The following is a 26524-nucleotide window of genomic DNA, read 5'->3' on the forward strand; positions in this document are numbered from 1 at the left end:
GCACATATTTAGGAAACCCAGACCTCTGAGTGCTACCGTAACAATAGTGAGACATGAGGCAACTTCAATGGCTAAGAAATGTGAAGGAACAATTAAAAATACCCTCATGGCAAAACTTGTGTTGTTATGATAATAGACATTTTTATTTGAGTACTTAATAACATCAACACACTGTGTAGCTTTAACAATATGTAGCAAAAAGCTGCCGCAGTGGTGAGCACGTGAACAAAAAAACATCAGTCAAAATATGGTCCTCTCACATAGTGCACAATACAGTCTACACAAGCATGACAATTATGAGTTCAGTCCATCTTCAACACACGTCCACGTTAAGCCGGAGTGATGCAGCTGTCTGCATTGGAGATATTGTTGAGCCAACAAAGCATCATCCAGCCCTGGCAGTCAACTTTATGCATAGCGTCTTGTTTAAAAAGACATGATTCTTTCAGTGCTTGTTCTGATCCATTCATGTATAAATTACTGTATTTTTAGGTGTTGTTCAAAACCTTGTCTGCATAACAGACAATGTACGATGTTGTGTAGCAACATTTTGACCCCTGTTTACTTTTACCCCCTTTGAAAGTTGATTTTTAACCATGTTCAAAGGGTGATTTGGAAAACGGGGACTAAATGCAAATCATTCCTAGTGTATGTTTTAACCTGCCACAAGTACCAGACGGTTGGTGCCACAAAACTTCAAATTACTTGAGTTTCTTCAGTAGAAACAGCACCCTTCATTTCAGAGCAGCTAAAAACTAGCACAAAGTATGACTTTAGAAATAATATCCTTTTCTTCTTTCCAGTTATTTTTCATGCGATATTTTGAAGGACCAGGCAAAGCTGAATATACACAAGGCTGGTGGAGAAGTTTCAAGATGTCCTCATGCTGTCGTTCCACCAGATCCTTATCCTCTACTGCAGTGGAGGAAGTAGTTTCTCTCACTGGACCCTTATAGTTCTATGCTTTTTGATTTCCAACCCCAACCACTCATTAAAACACAAGTCTCTCACCTTAGAGAAACCAGATATGGTGACCCCATCCCGTAACTTTTAAATCCCCCAAAATGCTCTACTTCTTTCCGTTTAAAAGCGTCTCTATTCGCTCCCTACTGCTGCCTTCCTCATAATTTCCTCGTCCTGGACGGAGAGCTCTGTCAGTTTACGTCCTAGCTTCTCGTGGAGGTCTAGGTATTTTGCCACACAGCGGTCCAGGCACACCGACTCGCCCTTCGTCAGCTCCGCCTCCTTGTAATGTGGCGGCACACACTTCCGGTGGCAGGCGTTGGTCATTCTGGGAATACATGGGAGTCAGGAGACAGTTAGATTTGTAAAACACATTAAAAAATATATATTAAAGCTTGTGTGCAAACACATGATAATGCCTGAACATCTTAATATGATGTCCCACCAATATTAGCAGATAGTTAATGTCACTTGGCAAACAAAACAGTTCCATCTGCTGGAACTAAAACATTTCTTTAGATCTTGAGCGCAACTTTTTTGACCAACTACATTGCTTACAGGGGACATAGTATGCTTGTTTTCAGATTCACTCTTGTATTGGTGCTTGCTACTAAAATGTGTTTGAGGAGTGACTGCATGCTTTTGCCTTGAGAAAAAGCGTAGCAACCAGACTATTTCTGATCGTTCAGCAGTTATCGTCCGATCGTTCCTAATTCTTCTTGTTAAAAATATTACACTTTTTAGGAAAAGGGATGGTGATATCAAATTGGAGAAGCTTGATTTAGATTTCAGATTCATAACAAAGACAGATTGAGCTATTTTACTATTAAATACTTGCTTTGTATTTGCAGTGTAGTACTTTTCATAATAATAAGAATAAGTATCATTGTGTATTTAATATAATATTAATAATAATCATTAATACTATTATTTTCTTTGGGAAAAAATGTAAATAATATTGCATCACTAAGATATATGTACAATAAATAAAACATATTTCAAGACAACTTCACCTAGGGTACACGAAATAATATTAAGGTGTGACCATTAATAGATGCCATAGCAATTGCATTTTTACTTCTACATTGTACATCATGTACTTTTTATTCATGTATTTTTTCTTTTAATGTTTATTTTATTATCTTTTCTTTTTAATGACTGTTTTTAAAATGCCTTTGTCTGAATGTCTTTCATTTTTGTAAAGCACCTTGAATTGCCTTGTGTTGAAAGGTGTTATATAAATAAACTTGCCTTGATCATAATTGAAGCCCTACAAATTTAAACTGCGGTGTATTACAGAAACACATAAATGATATCCAATATTGAGACGAGATCAATGCTGTCAACTTAATTTAAGGTCATGTGTTACTGTCGTTTCATACATTCCGTGATTTTTTTTTAATAGGACTTTCAGTCGTTCAACATCGATCAACTGTTCGTTTCAATGGTGGCATGCATGTTCCAAACGAGTTGCTAGATGTAATATTACAGCGTGTGGGCTCTGCTGAGTACCAATTCATCTGTCACATGCACTGCAGTCAGTCAACAGTTATTAGGTAGCTAGCATCATGTAGGGACTCTTCATGTGCAGCTAGGTCAAAGCTGGCTAACATGAAGGTGAGCCTTTGTAACTGCAACACGACACGTTTAATAAAAACTACGCATGAATGCCAGAAGACAGTTTAATAAAGTCATAAAGCTAGCATTAATGTGTTAAAGCTAGCTTAATGGCTAACTTGTATTGGCTTACCGGTTGTACATGTCTGACATCATTTCCACCTCCAGCTCCGCCGCCAGCTGCTGCGCCTTCATGGGATCCATGTCTGCTCCTCAGTGCTGCTGTCCCCGGCTTTAAACACAAACACGTCGCCCTGGTGATCCTCTGCAGTGGACAGACGACAAGAAACTACCCGGTGCTTCTTCTTTAACCTTCAAACCTGCAAAGAAAACACGTGTGTGACGTTTCCGCTCGCACTTCCGGTGTCAATAAAGTTGCATTCAAACTGAGAGCGGAGAAAGCGCGCCCTCTCCTAGCTTTTCTGTACATTTCCAGTTTAATATACAATTTATAATTCATATTTATTCTGACACTATCACATTTAAAATCATGAAATATAAAACTGCTAACTCATTAACTTACTATGTGTTTTTTTGTGTTTAAAAAAACCTTAGTAAAGTCTTACTGTTTATAATGTACAACAGTCCCTGAGCACTCAAATCCTGTATTTTGATTGAATGATTATGTAAAAAAAAACAGACGCATGAAAATACACTTTTTTTAATAAACCATAATTATGTAATGTACACAACAGTCAGTCTGAAAATTCTAATTTCACTGAAAATATCAAATTAAGATAGATGTGAACAACACTTTGTTCTCTATGCAATCAATACTTTTGCATATTATTAATAGAAACATGAATAAAATAATATAAACATATTTTAACCTTGTATATTGAACTTAACAAAAGGTCAAACCCAGAAGTGTTTCTCCCATGAATACCAACTGACTGGTAAAACGTAAAAAAGGACAATACAAATCTGTTGTATAATACTTCACAGCAAAATTCACTCAAGTCTGGCATCTCTGTGAACATACACAAACAAAGAGAACAAAGGGCTTTGCCAACAAGTGCTGAACCTGTCACAACATAGCCAAAAAACTATGCTCAAATAAAAAATGTCACTCTGCCTCATCTCCAGTTACATCAACATCGTTCACATCTTCCTCCTCTTCTTCTTCTTCTTCTTCTTCTTCTTCTTCCTCTGGAGTTATTTCAATGTTGTGAAGTCCGTTCAAACACTCTCTGCTCGGAGGCAATTGGTCTGGGGAGTAATGAAGGATGTCCACCTCCACTTCCTCCTCCACCTCCACTTCCTCCTCTTCTTCATTTTCTTCGTGATCGCAGCCTGAGGTTTTGCAGAACCCGACAGTGTCTGAAAGAGGGGGGGCAGTTCTCTTGGGGGTCTGTGGGTTTAAATGAGTTTTGTTTTGTTGAGGCAGATGGGTGTCGCTGTGCGACGAGTCTTTATTGTTGAACGAAGTCTGATGTGTATCTGACACTCCTGCATCATGGGCTTTTAGAGCTGAAAAAAAAAGAAACCAAGGTGGTTTATCCAGATATTTTTTAGACATTTTTAGGGGAAATAAAATAGTACATTATTTATATAAATGTGTTGATATCAGCCTTGATAACATTTAGCCCATCTTTTCAAAGAATAGTTTGAACACTTAAAAAATCCATCTTTTGATCTTTACGATTAAAGACTCCATTGTCTTAACAGTAGCAAAGCCATCAGTGGTGAAATTGAAAAATCGAATGAAATTAAAATGTAACAGAAAAAAACTCAAACATATACAAGAAAAAACTATATTTTTTATAATATTTGAAAATAAACAAAATGGCAAACAACTTTTATGAAATTCTCAGATTTAGTCACTAATGTACAGCTAAAATGGTCAAAGGTTTTCATCAATTCACTTTGCAAGTTTGGATCGACCTCATCGCACTAAAGAGAGGCAAGTGTTTGCTAATTGTTCTAAATCCGACTACAAAGTAAATTTGATTACGTTAAACCAATCCAGATATTATTCACTGCAAGAGGCAGAATCTGTGGTGTGGAGAGTTTGATCCAACTTTCAAAAGCAAAGGGGAGGGGTTCCTTGACAATTTTATTTTCTTGACTTTCTCTTGTTATTCCCAACTTTAATCTCCGAAGAGTTTTGGGTTATTTCCTCATACATTTCGGACTTTATACATTTTAATCAAGTTTTTTGCTTGTATTTTCTGAATTACCTCTTTAAACATATACAACTCATACCTTGTTGTTTCTGAGTTTCTTCTTGAAAAATTAACCCCTAACTATGCGACAAGGTTACATATTCTCATTAGTATGTTGTTTTCCAACCTAACCAATAAATGAAATTGTGAAAGTAGCTTTTCCCTATTTGTTCATACTTCAAATGTTTTACTCTGACTGTTAACAATGCAAGGGCGTGAACATCTTTCAATTACAAGTAAAGGGAAAAAAACACACTACCTTCATCAGGATTCTTTTGTGGATGCTCCTTCTCAGCTGCTACCTTGGCCTGGTCTTCTCTTAAGAACTCAAAGGAAAACACGGGAGGGGGCTCATCCCCAAACAAACCGGTCCCATTTGCGTCATTTCGCCGTGATTGGCCACACTCTTCTGTTGACTTGTGGAAGATTTGATTGTGATTTTCATCAACTGGGACATTGAAGACGTGAGACTCCTTAATCCCATCCTTGTTCTGAGACTGAGCATTTTCCATTTTAGTCAAATTTTTTGTTCTGCTCCTGCATTCCTTCCCTTCACTTTCAACATCTCTTGAGGTTCTGTTTGTTTCATTTTCCTGGCTTTCTTTTGACCTGCTTGTTTTTGAGTGTTGTTGTCTGATAAGCTTTTGAAACTGTTTCAAATTGACCATCTTTCGCTTTTGGGTTGTCTCACATTGTCCTCCTGCTGGGATAACAACATTGTTATCGTCTACTACGGCCTTGACGGTGTTCTCGTTACTTCTGGTCTTCTTCAGTGGTATTGCAGCCACTTTATTTTTGTTCCTCTTCAATTTTCTAGACCTTGGTTTTGTTTTATCTTTCACCCCCTCCGCAAAATTAATGTCAACTTGCGGTTCTCCGTTGAGATCCTGGCTGATTTTTTCAACAGCGGTAGGAGAGCTCTGCGGTGGACTTACAACTTTTTTATTCCTTGGCCTTCCGCGTCCCCGCTTCACAGGTTCTCCTTCTTTATTCACAATCTGAGCTATACAGGCCTTCGGTTTTAAAGCTGAATCTTCTATGCTTGATTCACTAGGCGTCTCTTGAGTTTTTTTTAAAAAGCCCCTGGTCGGGATCCTTGTCCGTTGTTCAGTTTTGAGATCCCCGGACCCTCTGGTTCCCTCGCTCAGATCTTCTTTGATGGTTGACGTTTCATCTGGTTTCACTAAATCTTTGTTAGAATGATCGGCCATTTCTCTTTCCTTCGTCAGCACATTGTTGCTCGACGAACTAATGCTCAGGTTTGTCTGCTCTTTGGTTCCATTATTGACTTTCACGCATTCCAATGACAAAAGAGAACTGGCTTCTTGTTGACAACTTTTGTGCTTGCTCTTCCTCCTTTTAGGCACTTCAGCATCGTCTATCGTGACATCTTGTACTTGTTTGCATTTCAAACCTCCCGTTTTCTTCCTGGAAGAAGATTCTTGTTCTGCCACATTTGGAAGACCAGCAGATATTACTCCAATGTCTTCAACCCTCTTCCTCTTTTTCCTGGAATCAGATTTTTCTTCTGCCACATGTGCAGGACCAGCAGATATTGCTCCAATCTTTTCAACCTTCTTTAAACTTTCCTTCATTATCCTGGGATCAGATTTCGGTTTTGCCACATTTCCAGGGCCAGCAGATATTGCTCCTCTGTCCTCCACCTCATTCACAGTACAAGATGCGGCCCGTGTTTCGCAAATTTTAGGATTTATCTCCAGATGCCACCAACCGCTGCCGTTTGTATACTGTGGTACAGATGAACTTTTATTTGGTTTGGGATTGATGGCATTAAGAGGATATTGTAGTGGTCTGGGGTTATTTATGAGCCAAGGTCGCCTGTCTAACGTGGTATGTGGCTGGATTTGACTGCTTTGGTTCGTTGAGTTGTTGATGGTAGGGAGATCTAACGGAGAGAGACATGTAGGAAGCCGCAAATCATCCATGGAAGGTAGAGGATGCGAGGAGAGCGCCTCATTTCCATTTGTCAGGGGTAAAAACTCAAGGATGTTCGGATTGCCTTGTGCAGACAGTTCCTGGCATACCGGGTAATAGGTAAGGGCAGTAACAGTTTCCTGTCCACTGGAGTATAGAGCTTTGGGTATGACTGATTGTGTTGTGGGTGCTTCAGGATATGGACAATTTTGAGCTTTGGGCATTGGCGATCCATCTTTTCGCACCATGGCTGTGAAGGGTGGGGGATACTGAGGAAAGCGCTGCTGCTGGATAAGCAAAGAAGAGGGCTGTACAGATGAAAGGCTTGAGCAGTTGGGCTGATTCTGTGCTGTTAAACAATAGATGCCTGTACGACAGGTAAGAACAATGTCATTAATTAATCTTGAGTGAGAGCAAACAGGAAAGCAGAAGCAGATGTGAGGAAAACAACAACTTAAGTCAATAGGGAAAAAAGAGTCTCTTTTCATTTGTATCTCTTCTGTTCAATCCACTAGAGATAATTATACAACGTCATGGGGTCTGGAATGAAGCTAAGTGGTCAGTGGATGTGGTGTGAAAACATTTGCCGATTTTGTTTTAATGTTTGTTTCATAACAACGGCCTGTATATTCACAGTCATACATTTTATGAAATAAGGGATACCTAACTATAACTGGATTAATACAGGTTAGGGCTGTCCCGAATACCATTTTTCGGGCTCCGGATATTCGGTAGTAATCAGCAGTGAATATTCGGCCCGTGCGGGGGGGGGGGGGTCAGCAGCGAACCGCTTCAACACGTGTATTTCGGGTTTATTCACGGCATTAATTTTGTTATTCTACAGTATTGTTGTTTTATAGTTATTTGTTCATGTATACAACCCAATTTGTGTTCTTTGAAATTGAAAAGGATATTGCATTGTGTTTGTTACTTTCGTTGCAGTTGTATATGTCTTAAGTGCAATTTGGCTTGGCTTCCTATTTTGTATGGACATGCTTTTATTTTGAAGGAGAGTTAGCGCTGTTGACAGGAAGTTGTTGTTGCTCTGGAAACAACGTGATTGAGAAAAAGTAATATCTACATATAAAGACGGAGAAAGTAAACGATAACATTTATGGTTAAGTGTTAGCACCCCCCGAAGAGGCACAAGCTCTTACGTTGATATTGGAGTTTTCAATAAATTCTATTTGACAGCCGCAGTGCAACAAATATCCGAATAACGAAATCCTAATAGTACGGCCCTAATACAGGTAAAACGAAAAGATATGGGTTTTTTTTCATCTTGGGGTAAACCGTCTGTTTAACCCTAAAATGTATCATTGAGACAATAGATTGGTGCAGAGATGAGTTATAAAACCCGGAAATTAGTTAGCATTTGACTAATTTGGTTCCAATGTAATGAATTCAACGTTTTTTTTTACGTGTTTATGGTTATGATAATATGTGGTTAACACAAGCTGAACAGATTATAATGTGTTGTTCCACAAGATAAAATATGTCAGGAAATACATTGTAGAGTAGGGCTGAACTATTAATCGATTTTAAATCGAAATCGTGATTTGAAATGATGGGATTATCAAATCGCAAAGCCTGCGATTTCTTTTAACTTTTTTTTTTTTTTGCGATTTTTTACAAAAAAATGGTTTCCTTCTTGTGTGTCAGTCATCCACACCAATCAGAAGTGCTGTGCTCCACATGTACCAGCCATTGTTAACCAATCAGAAGTGGCCCATGATAGAAGGTGATAGACAGATTGATCCAATCACCTGCCAAGTATTTTTGAAAGTGCCTGCCCTTTCCAAATGGCTTCCAATGGAGCTTTCCTAGATGGTTTGGTGAAACAAACCATCGGAGTCAGGTTAGTAATGCTCCATCACATGTTTTACATCTATTACAGGGTGAATCTTTAACTGAAGCTTGACTTTAAAGCAACCCAATAGAAGTTCCATGTAAATGTAGTTCTTTCACTCGTAGCTCGGGCTGCGGGGGTGCTAGAGACGGGAGCAGTTTGATACGACCTTCCTAGCCGGAGTTATGGCCGCATTTTACAATAAATTTACGTTGGGTGGCTTAAAAACAAATATCGCAATTTGAATCGCAATCGCAATATTTGTCAGAAAAATCGCAATTAGATTTTTTCCCAAAATCGTGCAGCCCTAGTGTAGAGCTATTTTCTTTATTTGGAAAACCTCCTTCACTTCATATAATGGCTGCAGCATCAGGAGGCAGCCTCTGAGAAGTGCAGCACCAGCGCGTACACACCGCCTTCACTGTGTTCCCCACTGCAGGCTGCTACGTTTCACACACACACATCGAACGGCCCGATTATTCCCCCTATTGCTCGTATGAAGGAAATGTCCGGTCACAAAGGCGCATGATGTGTGTGTGTATGTGCTCTGCTCAGCTCCGCTGTGTGTGTGTGTGTGTGTGTGTGTGTGTGTGTGTGTGTGTGTGTGTGTGTGTGTGTGTGTGTGTGTGTGTGTGTGTGTGTGTGTGTGTGTGTGTGTGTGTGTGTGTGTGTGTTTGTTTGTGTGTGTCCAACAATGGCATTTGTTTTCAAATTACCATGAACAGTAATTTACACACATCTGGCCAACTCCATAGGTATGTGGGTGTTCCCAAAATAAATTCGTTTAATCTTAATCTCGATGTAGTGCTAAATGCTGTCGGAGTGCACCGGAACGAACGCCCCGGTATGACTTTATTATGGCTGGCAAACAAGCCCAGGGGTCTCCCTGACATTTCAGTTATATCAATATGTGTACAGTGATCCTAATTTGTTTTAATTGTATCCTGGTTTTAAACGTTGTTAATATGTTTTGGATGCATATTGTTCTATTATTTGTCCAGGCTGTTACATACAATTAGCCACTGTTGCCACCTATATTAGGCTATATTATATTATATAAATATTTGTAAAGCGGTCCTAATTTTTTTTTTGTTTTAATTGTATCCTGGTTTGAAACGTTATTAATATGTTTTGGATGCATATTGGTATTTCTTCCGGCTGTTAAATACAATTAGCTTCTGTTGCCACCTGCTGAAATTGACAACCGGTCCGCAATTGTTTTTTTATGTATCTGCCGGTCCTTGGCACAATAAAGGTTGGGAACCCCTGCATTAGCTGTAATTAGCTTAGCGGTGGTAATGTGAAGCCATGGGACTGTGACATATTTCCTTTAAAGCCTAACGTAAACTTTTTAATATGTTGAAATTATCCTGCTGCAAAAAACATGTACATGTGATAGACATTTGCAGGACACAAAGCTTATTTTTTGCAATAAAAGAAAAACCCCAATGGGGAAATCCTATTGCTTGTGGAGGGATCACTTGTGATGCCAACATCCGGGTTGCCACCACTCTATTGTTAAAGAACATCTTGCAAATATTACGTTAGGTGGAGGAAATAATAAATTGTAGGAAAAAAAAATTGATCTAAATACCTGTAGCTGATGATGAGTGACCAATTTGTGTCCCAAAATCCTGGTAACACACGTACCCGGCAGCACTAGCAGTACAATGCATCAGACTCGTAGGCTGCTCATTTTCTGAAGCTTGGGCATGGCAAATGGCGGTTGGTTCATTTTGGCTTGGTTGATGATAATTGGACTTCTTGGAGTCTCTCGCCACGTCTGGCAGGATGTTCAGGTCCATCATGATGTCCTCCAGCAGCTTGCCAATCTGCTCGTCACACTCTTCAGTTGGGCCAGAAAGCTTGGGGGGGGGGGCTGACTCGAGGACATTTTGGTTTTGGATTGGGGCAAAGCATTCAGTGGAGAGAAGCTGGGAGTCAGAGGTGGGGTTGGGGGGAGGATGTGGTTCAGGGGTAGCAGCAATAGGTTGAAGAATCGGGGTCTCGGGCTGGACAGAGGAGGGAGGAGGCTCACCGTCTGTAAGGTTTTTCTGTGGCCTTTTGTTGTTGGAACCATCCTTTTGAAAAAATATTAAGATCACATATCTTTAAAAAAAAGTCAAGTTGATAAGATTCAAATCATATCTGTTCCTTATTACACGGCTGCTAAGGACGACAGACCTTTGCTAAGGAGGATCAAGGAACTATGTGCATTCGTATCAATCTGCGGCGCAAGAGAAGGAGCGAGGTAAAAAGAGTGCTGGACGTCAGAGATATCAGCAGAAGAAGACAGAGAGGAAGTAAAGACTTAAGGTAACAAGGTATGAGAAGACACGTTAAAAGACTGGTTAATAGAAAAGAAAGTGTGAACAGACTCGGACAGCTACAGAAAACCTTGATCAGTGACGCTTTCATTTCAAGTTACATTGCTGTGGCCGTAGTTCCAGCAATTGGTACGACGTGGAACAGACTATTGTTTTTCTACATAACTTACACAACGACTGAATTGGGGCTGCTCGATTATGGCAAAAAATCATAATCTCGATTATTTGGCTCAATAATTGTAATTACGATTATTAAATGTGATTATTCATTGACTTTGAAAACATCCATTTATTGTACTTTAAAACAAATACAAATAATAATTTGAACTTTTTAACTGTTGAATTATACGTTCAGAGTAATCAACTGAAAAACCAATACAAAATAAAATAAATTATACATTCATATCTACATTTAAATAAATAATATCAAAATAATAAATACCAATAAACAAGATCAACAAACATGTTGCAGTGCACTGTCACAACCTGAAAACTCCTTAACATATAGCCAACATTTTGGTAAAACATATTCAACATATTCCACTCAGTTAAACATTAAAGGCTGGCCCACCGTCATGGTCCAGAAGTAACAGGAAATACATGTTAAACTACAATTTAATACCAAATAAAAATGTTTTGGCCACCATGGAAAATGTTGGTAGGGCTGCTCAAGTCATCTCTTAAAAATGTTTTGCTAGAAACTAGGGCTGCTCGATTATGGCAAAAATCATAATCTCGATTATTTGGGTCAATAATTGATATCACGATTATTAAAAACGATTATCCATTTACTTTGAAAACCTCCAATTTATTGGAGAAAAAATGTTTGAACAGAATATTTTTAACAGTTACTTACCCTGAACTTTAAGTATAACTCAATTGAGAAACCAATAAAAAAAAACATTAATAATACAAAAATAATCGTTATATTTCGATTACGTTGTTTTCGTAATCTTTGCAAGCCATAATCGTAATTGCGATTAAAATATGATTAATTGAGCAGCCCTAAACTGAATATAATCCTCTATTTCACACAGCTGAAGCTGTGTCTGCAAAAGGTTATTTAATATATCATAAGAATTTAACCCCCTCAGTACACAATGCGTGATGCTGAGCTGCTGTCCCTTTAAACACCTTTAGTATTCCATGCATTGTTTCTAGTGAGGGATCTAATTGTAACAAACATCAAATAGAATCCAAGTGAATTGGATGAGAACTGTCTGTGTATGAAAACATGCTCACACTTATCTACCTGTGTCAGGGTGAAAGGAAGTGTCAGCGTCTCCTCTGTTTCTCTCCTGCTCACAACTTCCCACACCTCTCCTGTCTCCGTATTCTTCTTCAGCTTCACCTGGGAAGACAATACAGGGAAAAGATTAAAATCAAGGATAAAAAAAGAGATATGTTATGACAGTCTGAAAGCATTTTAAACACATCATAGCTTAGACGCCATTATTCTGTCATGAAACTAAATTCTGTTCCTTTCTTTTCTTCTCTAGTGCAGTTGTGACTCAAAATGTAAGGCTGCAGTGGTTGAGTGAGTTTGATAGCCTGACATATTTGATGGATGAAAACGTAATTAGCTACAGCAGTTAATGTTGATATCTTTAAATGTAATTTTTGTTTATGAAATAATTCCACAGATATTCATTTTTAAATGAGAAATAACCGGAAACAGCAGGAAATGTTCAAATGTCTGCCATTTGTGCTGCAAAATGTGTTGAAAATGAATCAAAATCGTGATATGGGCTAGTGCAATAGTCAAATGGCAGGAGGCACAATAGGTTTTCAAGGCAAAATAAGTGTAAACATGTTTCTAAATTAAATATTGTGTTGCTGCATAGAGGTCTGGCATACAAATGGTATTCTACAGATTTAATAAAAAATATCATTGTTTAGTATGGATACAAATAGCACACTTTTTTAATATATTTTTCAATGATACTGAAAAGAAATGATCAATCCCTCAGAAATTGTGAATCATATCGCAATTGCAATTTCAGTCAATATATTTGCACGTTGTTTTGGTTTCGTTCAGCCCAAAGGGAGCCTCCATATCCCAGGGATCATTTGGCCTTAAATATTTGACTATGTATAAAAGTCAGTGGAAATGTGTATTCGACATGCTTCACAAGCTTAACATATTTAAGCGTTAGACTTTATGCACATACCTCACTATGCGAGATTCCAGGTTGTTTTCTACTTGAAATAATGAACTACTCCTTACCTTAATAGAAATCTGTGTGGTTTCCATCATGTGGTGCACCTGCTTCATCTTAGACATACTCTTACTCGCTACATGTGCAAGTCTCTTCAGTGTAGACTTTCCTTTACCCTGTCTTATCATCTCATCTCTGTGGCTCGGCTGCTCCGCATTTTCTTTATCGTCAGCTCTTTTGCCATTTGTTTTTCCATCTTCCGATCCTTTGTTAGTCCCTTCCTTAGCCAGCACCTGTAGGGTGTTCTCACATTTAGATGACTGCTGGTGGGCGGCCACTTCCTGAGGTGTTGAGATTGAGTCAACATTAAGTGAAATAGGAAAGGTCACAACGTTGCTGGACAAAGCCGGCGTGGGATTTTCTTCACTATCAGAGGGGCAGTCTAACGTAGACTCTCCATTGCTCTGTGTTTGATTGTGCATAGTGGGAATATGTGGGCAGGGGGTGGAACGAAAATGTTTATCAAGTGTAATGTTTTGAGATTGGAATGAGAAATCCATACTTTGAACTCCAGAGGATAAAGGCCCTGGGGTTGGATGTTCAGTTTGGGTTGACTGTGTAAAATAACCTCCCACTATATTTTCAACAGTTTGCGTGCCTATGGATACACATTTTCCCATTCTGGATGGAGATTCTTGGTCTCTCCTCTCAGCCATCTCATTCTGAACTTGTGCATCCTGCATTGTTCTGCTTTCATTCCTCTGTTTTTCCTCCAAATGTTCCAGTCCTTGAACAAGGTCTGTGATCCCAAACTTTCGGGCTACCGACAGCACTTCTTCCTGCTCTACACCGCCTTTAACCTCCAGCTCCCCTGAGTACAGAAGGCCAACCAGCTTCAGCAGCGTCTGGCCCTTCAGGGCCTGGAGCTGGAGCTGCCGCTTCTGGCCCCTTGGAGGAGACATGGAGGCTGATAGCTTCTCAGACAGGTAAGGACTCAGTGCTGCAAGGATGCAACTGTGGGTTGGGACTGAGATACCTTTACAAGTAGTAAGAAGAAGAAATATGGGTTAATGTTTAACTACTCTTTAAAACGTTAACGTTAAAGGTTGCCACCCAGTTCATCCTCACCCTCAGTTTGCAACAAGGTATCACAGAATCGGGCATTGTGTTGTTGTTTCTGCAGCTCTTCTAGAAGCTTCATCTCATAATCTGGCCACCTGTACCGCTGCATGTCCACATGGGTACTGGGAGGAGGAGGGACAAAAGACAAGGGGAGGACAGATAAAGCAGTATGACTTGAATTATTATGAAACTCACGCATTTACACCTTCTACTGTTGCTACCATGGACGTATAAATCTACCTGATCACTGGTAGGCTACTGCCCAAATCAAACGTCACCTTCATTTCCATTTTAGAATGTGTTTTAATCTCGATTCGTTCATTTAATTGTCAATTGTTAAAGCCCCTCGCATGCTGCCAATGTCAATAGATGCATATACACTCGATACGATGTATCTATTACATTTTAAAGCTAGTTTTTCTCTAAATGCAAGCAAGGTTTGAGTTTCCAAAAATATACAAATGTCACTCTTTAGCTTTGCAGAATTACCATAGCCTACGCGGCACGTGGAGAACTGCGCTCGAGCAATGTCAACCTTGGTGAATGTGATGGTTAAACATTTCATTTGTTTGTAATATTGTATTTTCCCGCTCCCATTTATTCTACCAACCATAGTCAACATTCAGCAAATTGGGGCTAGAACTTAGCTAGCAAGTTAGCAGAAAAATAAACCAGAAATAAATAATAAACATGCAATGTCCACCGTATTCACACGAACTAGCTTAATAATGCAGTCCGTTGCAATACATGTTTATTTAACCTATTTAAACTGAAAGCAGTTCAACTCAGTGTGGTCAAGTTGTTAGCTAAGCGCTATGCAGCTAACGTCGGGTAGCATTAGCAGGAAAGTACACTCACCTGTAGCATTCTACACACCGTCTGTTGCACGAGTAGAGGTATTTTGGGTTACTTAAGTGTATTTGCAAAAATGACAAGTGTTTTCCAAAGGAGAAGAAGCTTTACATGCATAAACTAACACGGTTCCTACCGTATCTGTTGTGTCTTAATCTAAAGCGCCACCGCCAGCCACCGCCAGCCGCTCTGTGAAATGAAACTTAGAAAACTAGCATAACGTGACAAATTAATGTTATTCTTCTTTATAAAAGCACAGGCTGATAAAAAGTTGACAATAAAAACAAAAGCTCTGCGAAATCATTTCTTTTTTATTAAAAACAGTATTGCTAGTTACATAATTCATTCATAAATGAAAATGTGCAACTTTTAAGAGCCAAGGCAAAGAGATTAAGTGGTAGTCCAGAATCAGATGTTCCAATAATGTTCCAGTATCTGATGGCTGCGTTGGTGGATTTGTGTTTAGCCAACTCGTTTTGCATTTAAGTAAGACATGAAGCTGAATGTTTTTTAATTAAAACATAAAAACTGATTGCATATGCATTCACCAAGAGCACCCGAAACAATTAAACCCAAATCAATATTTAAAAAAAGGAAATACATAAAACCATTAAAATTAACAAATATTCTCTTGTATATATAGTTTAAATGTGCTTTTATTTTTTCTCTGCTTTTTTCTAATAGCAAATTCTGGTCTATGCCTCAATACACTGCAACTTTCCAACCCTTACTCTCCCCTTTTCTCCTCTTTTTTAGTCAGTCCACTCTTGAAGACAACGCGTTACATTGAGAAAAATGAGGCATCCTGTCGTGATTCAATTGGCATGAGGAAAGGTAGAAAAAGAAGAAAACATACATTCCCCCCCGTGCTTCTTTTAATCATCCACTCAGTATCTACATCTCACTCGGCACTAAACATGTTTCTACATAACTGTATGTAAGAAATGTAGGTAAAAGCAGACAGCACTGGGTCTTCTCCCATGTACTGTTGTGTAGTGTTAAAGCCAGGTAGACTTTGAAGCAGTACATTAGAGTTGTATACCTTATAAAAAGACATTTCCAATTACATCACACGAGCAAGATCCTGTCCCATTATTTTTTGCAGAATAGAAAACAGGCGAGTTTAATGTACAGTATTCCCCAACTGCTGAGAAAAATACACCTTGTTTGGTTACCTCCCCCCCCTCCCCTGTTTAATGTTAGGCACACTCATCAGAACTATCCTGATAAGCGAGGCACTCCAGTTAGCCCACATACAGAGATGCTGTTTGTTTGAACACATTCATAAGATTTACAGACGGAAATGCTGCCCAGGAATCCTGTAATATCTCCCAAGAATCACAAAGTTAAGATGCTTACACTTAACAGAAACGCCACTTAACAGAAACGTAGAATACACAGACGAGATGGAGAATAATTATATGTTTGTATTGATACTGGCACCTCCACCCTTTCACATCTACAGATCACAAACCTATACAGAAATACGCAGCAGCCCCCATGAATCATGTTGACCGTCACAAGCTGCAAACAAAACAAAGCAGACGCCGGTTTGTTGCATTTAGAATTGGCAGCGGTAGCAGTGTCATTTGGCACATGTACATTAACTATGGTACAGAGCGGAGCAAGAAGAGGAACAACCACAACCAAAAACAGAAGCAGAAGCTTTCACACATATCTGATTAGATCATTAAACATTGGTTATCAATGGTAGGAAAAACATTTGTTTGTAGTATTGAACAATCATAGAGAGAGAGAAAAAGACATGTCCTTGAAGTGTTGTGTAAAAGTTCACCAAAAAGGGTCCTGTTCTGACCACAGTCTCTGCCTTTGGTTGAAGAGAGAATGAATGTTGTCCAGGCGAGTTGCAGTGTCGTAGTGTCGTAGTGTAGCTTGGAGATGTAGTGTCGTAGCCGTGGTGTCTGATCGAGTGGTTTTGGAGTTAAGGGTCTCGCGGCGCACAAAAGTGGTCAAAGTGTCTCGTCCGGTTTTCCACAGGGAGCGTAGATCCACGTCCGTTTGTCTCCGTGTGATTTTGTTAAGTTTTCCAAGCTGCGATAAAGGAATGTAACCAAAAGGGAAAGAGAGAAAGAAGAGGAGCTGCAAAAAGAGTGAAGAAGGGACAGGAGAGTTGAGTGTAAAGGATGGAGTTTTGAGTCCCATCCGTAGTGTTGTGGTCCCCCATTTGTCAGTTCAGCAAGGGCAGTAGGTGGGAGGAGGCTGTCGTCTCGTGATGCACACTATCAGTTTTTCTGCAGGAGGAGAAGAAGGGTCAGAGGTGATCACATGTGACAGGTAGGGTCAATTCTAAACCTACCCCTATGGGGTCCCAATCCGTCTGTAGTCACACTCAGAGCTGAAGGAGGCTCCCTTCTTTCAGTTAGAGGACATAGATACAGCAGTGTGTTTTGGATCCAACTACACTCTCTCTGACAGAAAAATGTCATTTTCACAATAACGCTTTCAAATAGGCACCTCTCAGACCAAACATTTTTTAAAATTATAATATAATAAAACTCCCAAAAACTTGTGGCAATTAGTTTTTGCAACAGTCCATAGAAAATGTTACAATCAAATTCTCTATTCCACTTTTTAATTATTTGTATTTTAATGTCTGAACACACTGCTGCTTGTGTAACAAAATCATTTCCCAAAGTGGGATCAATAAAGTATCTATCTAACAAGTCTACCATATTCTAGAATAGACACAGGTATAATAACCTTCTATAGTAACCCTCAAGTTATCATCTGTATGACAATATTACATGTATTTTATTTTGCGCAGTTTACTCATAAATGTTTGATATGGAACTGTTTGTCGACAGCATGTTTCTTGACATACACAAACACTGTTTGCATGTGATCAGATAGTGCAGGTGGATAGTCAGGGCCGATGCAAACTCGCTGTTGGAGGGCTTGATAACCCACTCCCACGTGTTGGTTTGGACCATCACTTAATGTGGTGGACTCTCCACACAAACACAGAATGGAAGGGTGTAGGGGTTGGTTTAGAATTGGGCAGTTGGGTCATAACCAACCCTTACACCCTCGCAAAGAGTGTCCCCCACATTAAGTGCCGTTCCAAACGAACTTGTGGGGAGCGGGGGTTAGCGAACTCTCCAACAGGTAGTCATTTACCCTTCAACAGCTAATCTGCACCACCTGAGAACGTATTATGGAACGAATGAGTACAAATAGTTTCGTGCAAACATTTACAAATAACTGTGCAAACTAAGATAGTTTTATGTAACAACTTCAGGGTTTACTTGGGACCATATATACCCGGGTGTGGTCTAGAAAATGGTTGACGTGTGCATTTGCCTGATAGCTTTTTTCTATATTTACAGGAACAAAAACCAAGAAGCTCTTAATCATCACATTTTACAAACTAGACTAAAAAGAAACGGCACTTAAGATTCTTTGAGTTTTACGTAATCTTTTTTTATACTGATTTCAAACCATGGTTACGAAGTGAGTCCCAAAGCATGCCGCTGTATTTGCACCCGCAACATTAAAAAAAATGAGACTACAGAGGGAGTTTACTCCATCACTGAGATGGCTTGTGTATGGGTCGGTTTGGAATTTAGACATAATGTGAGACGGGAAAGAAATAAAATAAAAATAAAAGAATTCACAGACGAGGCTTTAAAAAAACACATTCCACAAAAGTGGCTGCTGGCAACAAAGTCAGCACATGGTAGACGAAAAAATGACACAAACTGTGCACATAGAAATAAACAACATCACAGGAGAAATAAATATACACTTTTCACCAGCAGGGGGAGCAAAAACAGTACAATGGAAGCTCATTGACTACACTGGTCACTGTCAAACACAAATAGTCACAGCTCTTAGTACACTGAGATATTAGGCCATGCAGTGAGAGGAGCAGCTGGTGGGACACACATACCATGCGCTGACATGCAGTGTGACAGTGGGTGAAGCCTAACCATCGTAAGAATCCATTAGAGGCAAAGAGGCCTGCCTCTCCCCATACATCCCTCCCTGAGAGAGAGAAGGAGAGATACACAGGAGTGTGTGATAGAGAAAGGTGACATACAGGAGGTGGTGAATAGAGAGGGTTATAGAGGGAAAACGAGTAAAAGGGAAATAAGGCCATCAGACGAGAAAAGAAAGAAGGGTTATAAAAAGGTTAGTTTATTGTTAGGTCATGTTTCAGGGGGAGAAAAAAGAATATCGGTGAGAAATGTGTGTGAAACACACGGATCAAAACGCAGTGCTTTAACAAGACATGCATAGACATGCTGTCTGTGGGTGTGTGTGAGAGCACGTCCGTTCACACGCTAACATTCTTAGCAGGAGGTGAGGATATTGGTCCGTGTGTTGTCCTGAAACCTTAAAAAGTTGTGTGTGTGTTGCACATGATTAACAACTTTCATATTTCCAAATGTTTCAGCTAGGTGCCCAGAATGCTGATGTCTCCTGAGGGAACGAGTCCATGGATGAAGCAGAGGCAAGCTAATTATTAAAAGATGTTTAGCAAATCGGGAACTGGCCTGCACTATAAGTGTTTTCTAGAAACTGATAAGGTAAGGGGATGCAGAGAGTATGCATCAGTTTATGTTAGGACTGAGGGAGTTATTCTCATTAAAGGGATAGTTTGGATGTTTGAAGTAGGGTTGCATCAGGTATTTCCATAGTCCATAGTCAGGATATTATTTATGCTATGCGGTGCTGCTGCTGCTGCTGCTGCTCCATACTTATATATACACTGCGTATGGATAACTACCGCACATAACCCTACTTCAAAACATCCAAACTATCCCTTTAAAGTGCAGTCAGGCAGGGTAACGTGTGTGGGAAGAGTGAGAAGAATGTGTGTGTGTGTGTGTCTGTGTTTGTGTCCAGGTTTTTACCTGTACTGCATTTCTGTCAGCAGGTTCGAGTGTGTTATCCAGAGTGTTCCTTCTGCCTCTCTGGTCCAGTGTGGAGTAGGCATCTGAGGGAGAAAATCATATGTTAAACCACAGGTGTTTGTAACGCAAAAATATCACTAACATTGACAAGTTCGCCTATTATAAAGCTGTGTGCGTGTGTTTTTAATTGTCCCACTTGCCTGGTCCCATGTCGTTCAGTGGAATCATGTCCCGGTCCCCTTTGCCCCCTGTGTGAAAAAAATAGATAAAAACACTGAGCATGGACATGTAATGAGAAATGTTATAGCTGTTAGTGAGCCAGTGTTAGCAGCTGGACCATCTCCTTCCAAAGATAGATCAGTGTGTAGGCGTGTGAGTGTTTTGGAAGAGTTTCAAGTGTCAGAAATGAGCCAGTGAGTTTTTGCAAATATATAATTTAGACTGTGTGATGGGTGGATTTTAGTAACTTTACAAATCCAGGCCAAATAGCTTAAAAGATATTTTGAACAATTGAAGGGGATTTTTCTTTTCCATAAAGGCAATGACAGATAACCCTGTTAAGGATTATCTTAAAACCCCCACAGTGGTAAACCCTTTAATGTGTCCTATGATAAGCAGGTTGAGAGAAACGAGTCCATTACAACTCCCATTTCATTCCCTAAAAGTCTGCAAACAGCCTATTGTCATATCATATTAACAACTTATTATCTGCAGCACGTGGAAATGGAGTGCAGATTATTTTTAAAACATCAGTTACATTTGTAAAATGTGAAGCATTACTGTGGAGATTAAGCGACAGAAACACTAGAATTAGAGCTCTTCAATGCCCTACATCAAAAGCGGCAAACTCCATATCTTCATTAAATCAGTCTTTAATCAACCAGAATCTGACCTGTGTGCAAAGTCATTCATAAGTCAAATAAAAAGCTACATCTAAAGATCTACATCTGACCCCCAACGGTTTAACTTTTACCATTATACTATAAGTCATCTTTGTGTTTTTGACATTAAATTAACAATGAAATATACTATGAACTAATAATGCTGTTAGAGCAAGTTTTGTTTTGGGAAAAAGTCCTTTAATATTGTCACCTAGTAGGGACAAAGTGAAGAGGAAGCCTATTAAGAGAGACAAATATGGTCAACCTGTGTGGAAGATGCCAACAACAGTGTTCTCTTAATACCTCATTCACACCAACAGTGTTTCAGGGCCGGTTCGGAGCTGGAGCTTGAAAAGCACCGGGTTTTCCTTTTCACACTGCAGCGGAGCAGCCTCTTAGCTCCGGAATCCGGTTCGCTTCAAGCACCAAAAAATTGTCCGGCTAGAGCAAAAGCACCGCATATGTCACGCTTACGTTGAGGTGGGGGCAGGGGCGGGATCAACTCCTGAACAACAACAAAAAGCTGGCGTTTTATCCAGTTTGTACACAACGATGAAGACACTTAACAAGCAGCAGTGGTCCACTGAAGGAACCAGCTACCTACTGGGAATCTGGTCTTCTGAAGAGGTACAGAGGAAGCTGGAGCACAATCGGCCGTTGTTGTTGTTGTTGTCGGTGTGAGCTGTGAGGGGTTTCCGCGCGGTTTGGCTTTATGAAGTAGGCACGCAAACGGATACGTCATGACACAAACGATGACGCAGCACCAGTCGGACTCTGGGCGGTGTGAAAAGAGCCGAAGAACCGGTTCTGAACCTGAAAAGCTCTAGCACGGAGCTTGAACCGGAGTTGCGTTGATGTGAATGAGGTATTATTAATAGACCCTCCAGAAAAATGCGATTATGCGATCGCATAATTTACCGCATAATCAGCAAAATGGTTCAGATTTTTAAAAGGGCGCATAATCCCCGCATTTTTCCACACAAAGTTGAGGGGAAAAAAAGTGAACTCGTCTTGACGTGAAGTAGTGATGATGACGCGACGTCATCAGCTCGCGCATCACAGAAGGTAAACAACACCGTAGAGTGAACGTGTGGAACTCACACGAGAGAGAAAACACCAAGATGAAAAAATCTGATCCATCTCATTTACCGACGAACATTTCTGGTAAAGACCGGGCAAAGCAGTACCCCGATGTCTTTCACGAAAGTGGGGGGAAACTATTCTGCACCCCGTGTAACTGTGTGTTGGAGCATAAGAGAAAATCAAAAGCCAAACAACTCACATTCACCGAGGCATCAAGCTCCAAAACCCTTTCGAGGGCTACAAGAAACAAAGTGAGTAGCCTACAAGATTGAAGCTGGTCAGATAACGAACGAGTAAATGAAAACAGAATGAGGCGGAGAAGTAAGTGTGTGTGTGTGTGTGTGTGTGTGTGTGTGTGTGTGTGTGTGTGTGTGTGTGTGTGTGTGTGTGTGTGTGTGTGTGTGTGTGTGTGTGTGTGTGTGTGTGTGTGTGTGTGTGTGTGTGTGTGTGTGTGTGTGTGTGTGTGTGTGTGTGTGTGTGTGTGTGTGTGTGTGTGTGTGTGTGTGTGTGTGTGTGTGTGTGTGTGTGTGTGAGAGAGTGATTAAAATAGCCCAATTGCTTTTACAATAAATAAACATTGAATGTGTTTAATTGAATAGTAAAGGGGTTTAACGTTAGCAGGTTGTGTGTGAGAGCGATTAAATAAGACAGCCCGATATTTTAAAAAAAAATCTATTCTTCTTCGCAACTTCCCGCAATTTCACCGCATAAAGTCACATAAAACCCCCGCATGTTTAATCGCATAATCAATGATTTTAGCCAGCATAATCAACGATTTTTGCCCGCGTTTTTCTGGAGGGTCTATATTTAGGCCGCATTAGCCTTTATTGGACAGTGACAGTGTTGAAAGGGGAGACCAAGAGAATGCAATGTGTAAACGGTTGCAGGCCGGATTCAAACCTGGGTTCTCCGCACAGTAACTGAGCCCCAATACATGGGCCGCCAGGTCTGAAAGGTGAGCTCTACGGCAGCGTGAAAGCACGAGAAAGTTCTTATACGTTGAATTATTTGAGATTAAAATATATTTAATAGAAAAAAAGACAATTGAATCATCTTGTTTGAGTTTTCTTCTTTGCTTTTTGATTGGTTTTACCTCTTAAAAGGCCTATTTCCTCTGTTAATTGTTATATTTTGACTCCAGAAGGACAACATCAAGCCAGCTTCACTATCCAGACAAGTCATCACAATTAGGATCAAGCTAAAAGCTTGAAAGAATACCAGTTGGAAAGGTCTATTTTAAAAAAGGTGTCTGAAGTGGCTTAGAGAAACAATGTAAGGAGGCCAGGCAAATTCTTCTCAACAAACAATCATTTTACTGGATAGACATCAAACACTTGCTTCCACTCTGGCTCCTGACCTTTGTCTATGAGCGGCAGGGTGCTGTCCTCGTATCCTCCGTTGGCCCTGGTGTTGTTGCTGGGGGGGTTGAGGTTGACCATGAAGTCAGTCTTCTTCCAGCCGTCCTTCTCCAAAGTGCGCCGCAGCTCCTTGTAGCCCCACACGGTCTGCAGCACCAGGCCGGCCCCACGCACCTCCCGCTCAGAGCGATTCCTGGAGAGGGAAGGGAGTGAGACATATTCTCACAATAACAATCTAACTATAGAAGCACCTAAAACATTGTTGCACGCTATGATTCTCTTAAATCTTCAGTGTTGCATAACCTGCTGGTCTCAAGTGAGACTGTGCTGAAACCCAGTGAGGTTTTTCATAAAAAGTGTTTGATAACAAATCCTTAAAGCACCCTGACTGAATGACTTTGCACAATCTGCCTTCTCATTTACAACAATCAAGCATTGGAATATGCTTCTAGCTGACCTTTAAACAAGCACAGACTTTCTTTCTTTTTCCCATGGTGCTACAAAATGGCTATTGAGCAAACAGTCATGCCTTGACTACAAATTGTGGCATTAGTTGCAATGAACTGTAACATTGTATATGTACTGTATTTATTTGTATTTCATCAGTTCTACAATTTTAATTGTAAAACTGTTTAATGTTGTCACTGTTAGTTTCATTGTTAGTTGTGTATCTGCCCAGGGAGGGACTGCAGATAGAAGTTAGCAAATAGGCTAAGATCATCCGTTATTCTCTTATGATTATAGTATTTTTATGAACAATAATTACTTTTCTTTTTTTAAACTCATAATGGATGCAAGTATTTCAAAAATGCAGGTTTAACTGACGAAAAACCTGTAAAACACCTCTTTTAAAAATTGCACCGCTCTTCCACACCTAAATTCAGATACACCTAAACTCAGATATAATGCACATTATTATATTCTTTAATAGTAATTCATTTTTATTTTAGCACTTATTTGTTTGTAAATCTATTTCAAATAATAGCTTTCAAAATAGTCCTACATTTTTCCTTTTTTAGAGCCTAATTCCTCTTACTGTGTTTATCTATGCACCATTAAACACAAAATCAAATGTCCATGTGTAAACCTACTTGGCAATTACCCTGGTTGTGAATGTGACCCGGCAGAGAATGATCTCAAACATGAACCCTTACCCGTCCTTGTTGATGAGCACGAGTCTCTCGATCCCCTGCGAGGATCTGAGGGTCTTGGCGGACTCCAGGCTGGAGCCCAGCACCTCCTGGAGCGTGCTCAACACCGACACCACCGTCTCCTCCGACAGCGCTCGCACTGGCTGACTCTGCCCGCCGCCGGGCAGGTTGGCCACCAGGTGAGGCACTGCATGTTTCCCTGACAACAGCAGCATGAGAAGAGCGTTAAAAATGTTGATAATATACTTAAATACTGACGCTTTTAGCTCAGTCCCTCCTAGTCTCACCTAGGAGATCTCTGTTGCGAGCGTCAATGGCCATGTTGCGCAGGGCTCCGGACATGGCACGGACCACGCGGTCGTTGCCATGGGCGAGCAGCTCCGTCATCATGGGTAGCCCCTTCTCGTGCCGCAGCAAGGCGCGGATGTAGCGCCCATACTGAAACAGACAATTTTCCTTCATTAAATCAGAGCATTAAGTACTCTTTATGACAGACTGTTGCATTTTATGAGAGCAATGTGTGTATTTCCTGCTAAAGGAGCTCTACTGAGTAGACACACCACTGTGCTATAAGGGACCTTTAAGACTATCGTGTGAAAACGCATGATTCATGAGTCATTTTTTAAGTGGTCTCCTTTTACAAAGCAATACAATTATTTCTAACCTTTTCAATATATTCTTTATATATATATAAACAAGTGCGAAAGGACTGATTCTTAGGGATGATAATCACAAGTTACAAAATGTTATCGATTCTTTGGCAATAATTATTTTTGATTTAAATAAATTCAGCCCCACAATCCCTTCTATTTGTATAAGCTCACATAACTACAATAGGGTTAGACAATTGTATTACTGGGCTGTTTAAGGTATTTCAATGAAAAACAATTGACATACCTCTAGTGCTTAATTTCTCACATTTAAGGAGGTGGGCTTGAACACAATGTGGAGTGGACCTTTCTAAATAAAGGCATTTCTTGAAGATGATGATTATAACTTTGCAGTGATTGATATCTCCAGATAGATGCATTGGTACAACCCTACAGACTATTGTTAAATGTGCATAAAGTAGGTAGCTAAATTATAACAATGTATTATTATTTGAGGCAGTTAAGAATGGCAGTAGGCGTTTACCCTAAGGAGACTTATTACCATCCTGCTGTCCCTCCTCGAATCATCACTCAACATCACCGACACTGCACTCTCCTGGCTGAAATCCTACCTCACCGACAGACATCAGTTTATCAACATCTGCACCTCCTCCACTGCTCCTCTTTCCCAAGGCGTCCCCCAGGGTTCGGTGCTTGGCCCCCTCCTCTTCATCCTTTACATGCTCCCCCTTGGCAAAATAATTAGTCGCCACAACCTTCAATTTCACTGCTACGCCGATGACATCCAACTTTATATCTCAACAAAAACCATCACCCCCACAACACACTCCACTCTCACCAACTGTGTCTCAGAAATAAAAGAATGGATGCAAACAAACTATCTCCAACTGAACAGTGCCAAATCAGACATCATCATCATCGGCCCCCCATTCCGTACCAAAACCATTCAGAATTTCAACTTCCCCCTTGACAGCCACACTCTATCCCCCCCCTCTCATCCGCAACCTCGGAGTCATTTTTTTCGACAGTCAGCTCAAATTCAACCACCACATAAATCACATCACCAGGACCGCCTTTTTCCACCTCAAAAACATTGCCCGTCTCCGCCCATCACTCTCCTCCTCTGCTGCTGAAATCCTGATTCATGCATTCATCACTTCACGACTCGACTACTTCAATAGCATCCTCTATGGCATACCATCCAACCTCCTCAATAAACTCCAACATATCCAGAACTCTGCTGCCCGCCTCCTCACCCACACCCGCTCCCGAGACCACATCACTCCCATCCTCCAGAACCTCCACTGGCTCCCCGTCCGTCAAAGAATCCACTTCAAAGTCCTCCTCATTACTTACAAAGCCCTCAACAACCAGGCCCCCCCCTACCTCACAGACCTGCAGCACCACCACACCCCTTCCCGCTGCCTTCGCTCATCAGAAGCCAACCTCTTATCCATCCCCACCCGCACCAATCACCGGACTTGGGGGGACAGAGCCTTCTCCGTCGCTGCCCCCTCCCTCTGGAACTCACTCCCACAACCCATCAGAGACTGCACCGGCCTCACCACCTTCAA

At 40.5% G+C, this 26524-nt stretch overlaps 3 protein-coding genes across 14 annotated transcripts in view; all 3 read right to left on the reverse strand.

Moving 5' to 3' along the window:
• Positions 1–116: 116 nt before the first annotated feature.
• timm10 (translocase of inner mitochondrial membrane 10 homolog (yeast)) lies at positions 117–2900 on the reverse strand. Its single transcript, XM_079652828.1, has 2 exons — positions 2714–2900; positions 117–1291 (listed from the first exon to the last, which is right to left on the reverse strand). Exons 1-2 carry the CDS (start codon positions 2782–2784, stop codon positions 1096–1098), a joined length of 267 nt encoding a protein of 88 aa, XP_079508954.1. The 5' UTR covers positions 2785–2900; the 3' UTR covers positions 117–1095.
• Positions 2901–2950: 50 nt separating this feature from the next.
• On the reverse strand, positions 2951–15263 carry LOC307021005 (uncharacterized protein). Of its 3 annotated transcripts, none has more exons than XM_079652708.1 (7): positions 15126–15263; positions 14144–14259; positions 13084–14051; positions 12109–12207; positions 10124–10610; positions 5005–7047; positions 3230–4050 (listed from the first exon to the last, which is right to left on the reverse strand). In XM_079652708.1, exons 2-7 carry the CDS (start codon positions 14244–14246, stop codon positions 3647–3649), a joined length of 4104 nt encoding a protein of 1367 aa, XP_079508834.1. In that variant the 5' UTR covers positions 14247–14259; positions 15126–15263; the 3' UTR covers positions 3230–3646. The 3 variants fall into 3 exon arrangements, with proteins under 3 accessions (XP_079508835.1, XP_079508834.1, XP_079508833.1); XM_079652707.1 differs by having other exon boundaries at positions 14996–15150; XM_079652709.1 differs by lacking the exon at positions 5005–7047 and having other exon boundaries at positions 2951–4050; positions 14996–15155.
• Positions 15264–15282: 19 nt separating this feature from the next.
• The window catches only part of ctnnd1 (catenin (cadherin-associated protein), delta 1), a 44603-nt gene continuing 33361 nt past the window's right edge, over positions 15283–26524 (reverse strand). For 7 of the 10 annotated variants that reach the window (XM_079652740.1, XM_079652736.1, XM_079652733.1 and 4 more), the window contains 7 exons: positions 24627–24777; positions 24343–24538; positions 23188–23381; positions 20067–20114; positions 19867–19949; positions 18940–18994; positions 15283–17241 (listed from right to left, as the gene is read on the reverse strand). In XM_079652740.1, coding sequence (XP_079508866.1) covers positions 17183–17241; positions 18940–18994; positions 19867–19949; positions 20067–20114; positions 23188–23381; positions 24343–24538; positions 24627–24777 — 786 coding nt within the window. In that variant the 3' untranslated portion in view covers positions 15283–17182. Of the gene's footprint in view, positions 17242–18899; positions 18995–19866; positions 19950–20066; positions 20115–23187; positions 23382–24342; positions 24539–24626; positions 24778–26524 lie in introns of all 10 variants that reach the window. The other 3 variants (XM_079652737.1, XM_079652738.1, XM_079652739.1) reach the window with 2 other exon arrangements.

The sequence above is a fragment of the Notothenia rossii genome, assembly GCF_949606895.1.
Source record: "Notothenia rossii genome assembly, chromosome: 1".
NCBI classification, from domain to species: domain Eukaryota; kingdom Metazoa; phylum Chordata; class Actinopteri; order Perciformes; family Nototheniidae; genus Notothenia; species Notothenia rossii.

What these genes read in the sequence shown, in the direction of transcription:
- timm10 (XM_079652828.1), bottom strand. Translation starts at nt 2,784, where the DNA reads ATGGATCCCATGAAGGCGCAGCAGCTGGCGGCGGAGCTGGAGGTGGAA. An exon ending in ATGTCAGACATGTACAACCG is followed by an intron (nt 1,292 to 2,713) that starts GTAAGCCAATAC and finishes ATGTATTCCCAG; the next exon opens with AATGACCAACGCCTGCCACC.
- LOC307021005 (XM_079652708.1), bottom strand. Translation starts at nt 14,246, where the DNA reads ATGCAGCGGTACAGGTGGCCAGATTATGAGATGAAGCTTCTAGAAGAG. An exon ending in CCACACAGATTTCTATTAAG is followed by an intron (nt 12,208 to 13,083) that starts GTAAGGAGTAGT and finishes TTGTCTTCCCAG; the next exon opens with GTGAAGCTGAAGAAGAATAC. An exon ending in TCACTCATCATCAGCTACAG is followed by an intron (nt 7,048 to 10,123) that starts GTATTTAGATCA and finishes CCTGTCGTACAG; the next exon opens with GCATCTATTGTTTAACAGCA.